Source organism: Cebus imitator, unplaced genomic scaffold, assembly GCF_001604975.1.
Source record: "Cebus imitator isolate Cc_AM_T3 unplaced genomic scaffold, Cebus_imitator-1.0 Scaffold119, whole genome shotgun sequence".
Lineage (NCBI taxonomy): Eukaryota > Metazoa > Chordata > Mammalia > Primates > Cebidae > Cebus > Cebus imitator.
The window spans coordinates 5497379-5506820 of record NW_016107434.1 but is presented as its reverse complement, the minus strand read 5'-3'; the positions used below and the strand labels follow the sequence as shown (position 1 = coordinate 5506820).

General features: G+C 43.2%; 1 protein-coding gene across 3 annotated transcripts in view; it reads left to right on the top strand.

Annotated features, from left to right (window-relative positions):
• TEP1 (telomerase associated protein 1) overlaps positions 1–5591 on the top strand; it is a 45969-nt gene extending 40378 nt beyond the window's left edge. The window contains exons 44-54 of one of the 3 annotated variants that reach the window (XM_037742394.1): positions 483–615; positions 709–785; positions 890–1022; positions 1144–1280; positions 1430–1554; positions 2603–2746; positions 2888–2984; positions 4434–4539; positions 4645–4859; positions 4986–5090; positions 5344–5591. In XM_037742394.1, coding sequence (XP_037598322.1) covers positions 483–615; positions 709–785; positions 890–1022; positions 1144–1280; positions 1430–1554; positions 2603–2746; positions 2888–2984; positions 4434–4539; positions 4645–4859; positions 4986–5090; positions 5344–5466 — 1395 coding nt within the window. In that variant the 3' untranslated portion in view covers positions 5467–5591. Of the gene's footprint in view, positions 1–482; positions 616–708; positions 786–889; positions 1023–1143; positions 1281–1429; positions 1555–2602; positions 2747–2887; positions 2985–4433; positions 4540–4644; positions 4860–4985; positions 5091–5343 lie in introns of those variants that run through there. The other 2 variants (XM_017539584.2, XR_001828412.2) reach the window with 2 other exon arrangements.
• The last annotated feature ends 3851 nt before the right edge of the window (positions 5592–9442 follow it).

Sequence of the window (9442 nt, the reverse complement as noted above, 5' to 3'; positions counted from 1 at the left end):
GGAAATTAGGCAGCACAGTGAGACCCCATCTGTATAAAAAGTAAAGATAAAAATTAGCTGGATACCGTGGTGCATGCCTGTAGTTCTAGCTACTCAGGAGGCTGACGGGAGAGATCACTTAAGTTTAGGAGTTCAAGGCTACAGTGAGCTATGATCCAACTACTGCACTTCAGCCTCCAGGGTGAAAGAGTGAGACCCTATCACTAAAAAAAAGTAGAAAAAGAAAATAAGAAACTCGGGACTGGGTTATGGTGTTGAAGCTAAGGGTTGGTGTAAAGGGAGAGAGGGGAGCATGAAAACACAGCATCTTAGTATCATGACCTTGAGGCAGTCCTGAGCCACCCAACCTCACTGTTCCTGAGTTCTCCTCCATCATTGACATTTTCCATGCCCCTGATGCTCAACCCACCTCTGTGGAGGAAGTTCTGTTTCCCATGTCCTGCTCAATATGACTCTGCTCTGATCTTGTGCTCTGGGGGCAGGAGGAGCATGTGGTGTCTGTGGGCCGGGATGGGACCTTGAAAGTGTGGGACCATCAAGGCGTGGAGCTGACCAGCATCCCTGCCCACTCAGGACCCATTAGCCACTGTGCAGCTGCTCTGGAGCCCCGCGCAGGTAACAAAACGTCAGCCACCTCTCCTTCCCTGTTGCCTCCTCTTTTCTCCCTGCTCCATCCCTTCTTCTTACACAGTCTCTGTGTATTATCAGCTGGACAGCCTGGATCAGAGCTTCTGGTAGTGACCATTGGGCTGGATGGGGCTGCACGGTTATGGCATCCACTCTTGGTGAGTTCCTGCAAGGACCAGGGTCAGTGGAGGTGGGGAAGATATGTGGGATAACTTTCTGTTGTGCCCACTCCCATGAGCCCATCTCCATCCCTTTCTCCTAGGTGTGCCAAACCCACACCCTCCTGGGACACAGTGGCCCAGTCCGTGCAGCTGCTGTTTCAGAAATGTCAGGCCTCCTGCTGACTGCCTCTGAGGATGGTTCTGTACGACTCTGGCAGGTTCCTAAGGAAGCAGGTGAGTGAGACATGGAAAGAGACAGGATATGTTACTGGTACAAAAAAGGTCGAGTGTAGCCTGATATCTCTTATCCCAGCAATATCTTAGCTCCTAATGAAACACTTCCTTTCTTCTCCAGATGACACATGTATACCAAGGAGTTCTGCAGCCATCACTGCTGTGGCTTGGGCACCAGATGGTTCCATGGCAGTATCTGGAAATCAAGCTGGGAAACTAATCTTGTGGCGGGAAGCTAAGGCTGTGGCCACAGCACAGGTGAGTCGGTGTACCCTCAGTTCTTTGTGTAAATTCTTCCCTGGCTGTGTATTTACTGGGGGTTAGAAGTTGCATATCTGGCTGGGAGGGAAAAGATGGTTCATCCTGGCTCGTCAGAAGCACTGAAGTGAACTTGTTGTGTATACCAGGCCCCAGGCCACATTGGTGCTCTGATCTGGTCCTCGACACGCACCTTTTTTGTCCTCAGCGCTGATGAGAAAATCAGCGAGTGGCAAGTGAAACCGCGGCAGGGTTCGGCACCCGGAAATTTCAGGTGAAACAGGCTGATGGGTTAATATGATAGAAACAGTAGTCTCCTCTCTCCTGACATTTTACCCAAATTACTACTTCTGAACTAGGTCAATTGGATGTTAGTTACTGAACAGGACATTATTTTCTGCTTCTGGCAATGTAAATGAATAATTCTCAGTGCCTACTTGATGTCAAGCACTGGGCCAGGCAGTATGAACCAGTTACAGATTAAATTCATTCTTTAACTAAGGTAGCTCGCTGTAGAGGAATGTGCATATAATTAAACCACCAGCACTATTCAAACTGACTAGTGCTATAATGAAGATACATATGTGCGTGCGCACGCACACACACACACACATTCCTGGGGCTTCAAAATTTGAGAATTGTGGAAAGGAGTTGGTATTTAAGGTTGGACACTTACAGAATGAGTATGAGTTTTCTGGACCAGCAAGAGCAGGGAACAGTGTTTCAGGAAGAGGAAGGAACATGTACAGAAGATAGTGTGTAGTATATTCTGGGTATAGCCAGGTCCTTGAATTCCTGGTGGGAGTAAGGCAAATTGGATTGAAAAGATAAACTGGGCTCAGGCTGTAGAGGAGACAGTGCTAAGAATTTTGAGTGGAATAATTATCTGGCTTTTATAAAGAGAACTCTGGTGGCAGTATGGAAGATGGATAGTAGTAGAGAGATACTAAAGTTAAGGAGACTATATTTACACCTGTAGCTATAGCCTAGAAAAGACATAATGTGGGCCTGACCTGGGCTGTGGAGATGAGAAGGGAGCATAAAGATTTAGGCATGTGTTGCATCCACAGGACTTATTGATAAGTTGGAGGTAGAGAGGGAAGGCAAAGCCAAGAATGTTAGTGATTCCTAGTTTGAGCAAGTAACGGGTTGGCGCTGATGAATACTAACTTTAAAAAAACAGAAAATGGAACAGGATTTTTGGAGAAGGTGATACATTTTGCTTTATACTTCAATCCTGAGGAATTCATGTGGGATTGAGGAGCCTGAGAGAGGTTAACTAAAGTAGGATCTTTCTCTGTCCGTGTCCTTTTTTGAGCTAGTCTTCATCTGAACCGAATTCTACAGGACGACTTAGGGGTGCTGACCAGTCTGGACTGGGCTCCTGATGGTCACTTTCTAATCTTGGCCAAAGCGGATTTGAAGTTACTTTGCATGAAGCCAGGGGATGCTCCGTCTGAAATCTGGTAAGATCCAAAATGTGAGTTAGTGATTATCCTCAGGTTGAGTCCAACTTAAAAGAAAACACTGGAGTCTTAAAGAGAGGTGTTTCTCTCTTTACCTCTCTTTAAATCCTGAGCTTAGCCTATTCCTCTCTTGTAAACCAGGAGCAGCTATAGAGAAAATCCTATGATACTGTCCACCCACAAGGAGCATGGCATATTTGTCCTGCAGCCCAAGGACCCTGGAGTTCTTTCTTTCTTAGTAAGTCCTATTTGAGTGCGTGCTAAAACAAACTTTTGTCTAGGACCAGTGTTTTTACACCTTGGGGCCCATCATGGAGGATAGGGGAAGGGAAAGGCAGTTGGCTGTAAATCCTCCAATCCTTCTTCAACTGGAGCAGTTCTAATTTAGACATTATATATTGGATGCCTATGTAAGATTTCATTGGTACAAGAAAGGACTCTACTGTTTTAAAAAGCCATGGAAAACCATAAACCTAGAAGTTTTCTCAATTGCATTTTTCCCCATGTTCTCTTGTCTTGCCCCTGTGAATATTAGCATCTTGAGGGCAAGGACTACACCTTGTTTTTGTCATCAGACTTAGCAGTTACTTAATAGATGTTCATCACTTTTTGGATTGAGTGAGCCAAAGCTAGCTGTTCACTTCACATGCAGGTTCCTGGGAGCCTTTTCTTTCTGAGAAGGTTATTAAATCCTGACCTGCTGCCTACTAAAATTACCTACTAATGCTTATTCATGACCCATGATTCCACTCCTAAATATATACCCAAGAGAAAGGAGTACATATATTCTCGGAAGCCAGGTACAAGAATCTTCATAGCAACTTTATTCATCATAGCTAAATATTAATAAATGGAAAGGGGATAAATAATTTGTGGTATATTTATACAATGGAATGCTACATGGCAAAAAAATTAATGTGATACTGCATGCTGATGAATGCAATAATACAGAAATACCTCATAGATATTATTCTGGGCAAAGGAAGCCAGTTACAAAGAAGGACATGCTATATAATTTTACCTAAATGAAGTTCAAGAACAAGCAAGACTAATTTCAGTTGACAGACATCAGAATATTGTTAGCTTTTGGGGTGATGGTCTGCCGTTAATGGGGAAGGGACATAAGGGCAATTTTCTGCGGTGATGGAAATGCTCTACATCTTGATCTGGGGGGTGACTGCATGGGTAGATGCAAATGTAAAAATTCATCATGTTGTACGTTTAAGATCTGTGGACTTGGCCAGGCGCAGTGGCTCATGCCAGTAATCCCAGTACTTTGGGAGGCTGAGGTGTGTGGATCGCCTGAGGCCAGGAGTTCAAGACCAGACTGTCCAACATGGTGAAATCCCTTCTCTACCAAAAATACAAAAATCAGCTGAGTGTGGTGGCATGAGCCTATAATCCCAGCTGCATGGGAGGCTGAGGTAGGAGAATCTCTTGAATCCAGGAAGTAGAGGTTGCAGCAAGCCGAGATGGTGCCACTGCATTCCAGCCTGGGCAACAGAGGGTGACTCCGTCTCAAAAAATATATGTATATTTGTGTACTCGATTGTATCTAAGTTATAGTTACATAAAAATAAAAAATCATTAAAAAGTCCTGACCAGCTCAGAGCAGAAAACTGTTGCTTTGTCTAGTACAAGTTGACTGGTATGGGTAGGCTAAACAAAATTACCTATCCTTTCACAGAGGAAAAAAGAATCAGGAGAGTTTGAAGAGAGCCTGAACTTTAATATAAACTTAGAGAATCCTAGTAGGACGCTAATATCGATAACTCAAGCCAAACCTGAATCTGGTGAGTGGTAACAGAAGGACCTGAGGAACCTGGAGATGGCCCAGGGGGGATGGCAGATCCCTCAAGGCCTGAGACTTGGCTCTAATTCTGTCCTTAAAATGGCAGAGTCCTCATTTTTGTGTGCCAGCTCTGATGGGATGCTATGGAACCTGGCCAAATGCAACCCAGAAGGAGAATGGATCACAGGTAACATCTGGCAGACAAAAGTAAACACTCCTGAAATCCAAACTCCAGAGACAGACCAATCTACAAGAAGGGAATCTGATGCCAGCATGGACAGCGAGGCAATACCACATTTAAATACACGGCAGCGTAGAAAGGTGAGTTTGAAGGAAAAGTCAGAAATATTAGGGGTGAGCTGTAGGTCTGACATAGCACACTTTGATGGTTCCCTGAGGAGGGGCCCCTGAAAACTCACTATCTTGCTCTCTTCCTTCCTCTTTGAGATTCACTCGGGCTCTGTCACAGCCCTCCATGTGCTACCTGAGTTGCTGGTGACAGCTTCAAAGGACAGAGATGTTAAGATATGGGAGAGACCCAGTATGCAGCTGGTAAGTGTGTGTATGTGTGTCTGTGTGTCTGTGTCTGTCTCTCTGTGTGTGCACACCTATCCCAAAGGGATGTCACAAGACAGCAACCTTAGGGTAAGAAAGGGTCAAACATCAAAATTCTGTTTTCTTCAATCACTTGCAATGTGTGACCAACCTATTTCTAAATAAACAGAATTAATGTGAGAAAAAAATAAGTTATTAAGGAGGCCCTAGGCTTTAGCCCTCACCTCCCCCATTTTTGTTCCCATCGTAGCTGGGCCTGTTCCGATGCGAAGGGTCAGTGAGCTGCCTGGAACCCTGGCTGGGCGCTAACTCCACCCTGCAGCTTGCCGTGGGAGACATGCAGGGCAATGTGTACTTTCTGTCCTGGGAATGAAGACGTGCTACTCAGGGGAAAGATGATACCCTTGTGCTAGAGATGCAAAGCCTGAAGACACTGATAGCTTTTAATAATTATAAAATTAATAATTTCTTAATAATTATAAAAATAAAGTGTCAAAACATCTCAAGTGTAGGCCTGCCTGTATTCTCATGTGGATTCAGAACAGCAGGGAAGTATATGGATATTCTAATATGTGTCTCTTCTAATTTAACATTAATCCTTACTAGAACCACAATAACGTGAATGAAATCTTAAGTAGGTACTCTTTGAAACTAGGTTTTAGAATTCTTGTGTTACTTGTGGGCCCTAGGACCCTAGGATGCCACTCTTGCCAGGAGGAAGAATGAGAGCAATGTTGGCCAACATTCAGTTTGAACAGAGCGGTTCATCGGGAAAGAATGAGGGAGGGAGAATAAGTCAGTCATGCATCAGGGCATTTAGAAACTCTATTCCTAACTGGAATAGAGTTAGGATAACATTACACTACATTCCTCTCAGAGACAGCCCTTTTCTCAGAACTACCCAGATGAGAGGTGAGGAGTCAAGCCATTCAAAGTAGAACAAACCTGGTTTTCCCAACTTTTGACACTTGACTTTCAAACTTTAGTCAGTGTGGTAATTGGCATTCTCAGAAGAGATCACAAAAGTGTCTTTCTCTCTCAAATTGAAATACGCAAAGATTAAAACTAATTGAGAGGTGGCACAGTCATAGCCATGAACTCTGATTTTCTTTTTTTTTTTTCTTTAGAGATGGGGTTTCTCCATGTTGGTCAGGCTAGTCTCAAACTCAAACTCCTGACCTCAGGTGATCCACCTGCCTCAGCCTCCCAAAGTGCTGGGATTACAGGTGTGAGCCATTGTGCCCAGCCTGATTTTCTTAATTAAAAAAACTTATTATTTGTTTTTTGAGATGAAGTCTGGCTGTGTCTCCCAGGCTGGAGTCTAGTGTTGCGATCTTGGCTCAGTGCAACCTCCGCCTCCTGGGTTTAGGTAATTCTACTGCCTCGGCCTCTGGAGTAGCTGGGATTACAGGCACCTGCTACCATGCCCGGCTAATCTTTGTATTTTAGTAGAGACGGGATTCACCACGTTGGCTAGGTGGGTCTCGAACTCCTGAACTCAAGTGATCCACCCACCTCAGCCTCTGAAAGTGCTGGGATTATAGGTGTGAGCCACCACGCATGGGCCGTAAAAGAACCTTCTTATATTCCTAAAATTCGATCACATGGAAGAATCTATTGAGCAACTTAGCCTTTGCTGTTTTATACAGCATGCTGTATACAATACAGCCATGCTGTTTCAGAAGACTTGAAATGCCACTGATAGTTTAAAAACTGTACAGCTGATGGAGAATTGAGGAAGACAATTTAATGTTTCATCTGAATCCGGAGATGCATCAAATTAAATGACAGCTCCACTCGGCAAACAGCTGTTACTTGATGGTATCCAAGAAGAAATGATGATGGATAAATTCAGAAATGCTTCCCCAAAGGTGGGTGGTTTTTAAAAAAGTTTCAGGTCACAACCCTTGCAGAAAACACTGACGCCCAATACTTTCCTCCTCATTGTTCCAGCCTTAGCTGGGGTGGTTTTGTAGAATTTTCAGAGCATGGAAGACAGACAACTAGAGCTTGCTCCTGCCCTTGGCCCATGCTTTTAGGAGAGCAAAAGGCAAAATATTTTTTAAGACAGAGTTTCACTCTGTCTCTCAGACTGGAGTGCAGTGGCGTGATCTCGAGCAATTCTCCTGCCTCAGCCTCCTGAGTAGCTGGGACTACAGGTGCACACCACCATGCCTGGCTAATTTTTGTATTCTTAGTAGAGATGGAGTTTCACAGTGTTGGCCAGGATGGTCTTGATCTCCTGACCTCTTGATCTGCCCTCCTTGGCCTCCCAGAGTGCTGAGATAACAGGCAAGAGCCACTGCACCCAGCCAATCTTGACACTTAAAATTTTATTTATTTATTTTTGAGGCAGGGTCTCAGTCTGTTGCCCAAGCTGGTATGTGGTGGTACAGTAACAGCTCACCGAAACCTCTGCCTCTAAGGGCTCAGTGATCCTCCTGCCTCAGACTCCCTAGTATCACACCACTGCACTCCAACCTGGGCAACAAGAGTGAAGAATATTGTAGAGTGTTCTTCAGTTTGGTTTTGTTTTCTTTTTTTTTCATGAATAGGCTGAGATTATGGATTTAATGGAAGAATTCAAGAGATGATGTACTTTATTACATCTTTATTGGGTACTTAACAAAACTTATAACTGGTGTTAACCCTGATCACTTTTAAAGTGGTATTTGCCAGGTATTTTTGCTGTACCTTTTTCATATTCTGTTAGAAGCAAGTCACTAAGTCCAGCCATACTCAGGGGAAAGGAAAGAAAACCTCTAGAAGAGAGAGGTATCAAATAAATTTATATATCTTAAGGTAAGTTTTTTGAGGCTATGCAAGTATCATTTTCCTGACTAAGCATTCGTCGGTGGATCTTGACTGCAATATTATTATTGTGGTTTTCTAATCATGATTGTCTATTCCTCTCCATTTTCCCTAATATTTTCTATTTCCCTTTGACTGACATTTATTTGTTGAAATTATTTTTATTTTTTTGAGACTGGGTCTTGTTCTGTGACCCAGGCTAAAGTGCAGAGACATTGATCATAGCTTATTGCACTCATACTCCTGGGTTCAAGCGATCCTCCTGCCCCAGCCTTCCAAGTAGCTGGGACTACAGGCATGCCTCACCACGCCTGGCTTTTATATTTGTAGAGATGAGTTCTCACTATGTTGTTCAGGCTGATCTTGAACTTCTGGCCTCAAGCGATCCTCCCACCTCGGCCTTTCAGTGTTGGGATGACAGGTGTGAGCCACCACACCTAGTCTGAAATTCCGAAGGGAATTTTATCCCTTCCTACCAATTTATGTATTCAATTATTGACTTGTATCAGCATAAATACATGAGTATTTATTTTTTTTCTTTAGGAGCCTCTTGAATTTTCATACCAAAACTTCATTGTACTTATATTTCAATACCTTTTTATAGCCAATGTTTACATAGGATAAAAATATATACTTAAAGCCTGACATGGTGGCTCACGCCTGTAATCCCAACACTTTGGGAGGCCAAGGTGGGTGGATCACAAGGTCAGGAGTTCCAGACCAACCTGGCCAACATGGTGAAATCCCATCTCTACTAAAGATACAAAAAATTAGCTGGGTGTGGTGGTGCACACCTGTAATCCCAGCTAATCAGGAGGCTGAGGAAGAAGATAGAAAGATATTGGTCTATAGTTTTACTTTCTTGTGATATCTTTATCTGATTTTGATTTCATACTGCCTTATGCAATTAGTTGCAAAGTATTCCCTCTCTTCTATTCTTTGGAAAATTATGTCATCTGCTTCAGTTTTAATAGCATGTTACTTCAACGAGTAGATATATTTGACTAGTTCCTTATCGATGGATCTTTTTGTGTACACCAATGCCTCAGTGACATCTATGCAAACATATATAAGTTTTAGGTCAAAGGGCATGTACATTTCAAATTTTGATAGATATTCAAAATCTGGTTTCTAAAAAGTTACATGTATTGAGGCTTTGTGACAGTCTTCCAAAGGCTTCCCAAATTTTTGGACATGTGGTAAATCCGAAGATGTTAAGTAGTTGGAGACCCAGGCTGCAGCTGATACATCTGAAAAAGGCAAGTGACTATGTATGGATGGGAAAAAGACAACTTAGCCTTTGTTGCCTCTACCCTTTCTGCAATAATACTCAACAAATTCCAGTTTGCAGAAAAATTGAATTAAACAGGGAAAAGCATTAGCCCCAACCATTAGTATCCCTCAATGCACAGATGCCACTAAGAACAAGATACTGAATAACTTGCAGAGCAGTGAGTACTTTCTGCCCTGGAAATGAAAATCTACTAATATCAGAAGAAATATGTGCTTGGAGAAATAAAGCCCAAAGAAGCCAGTGG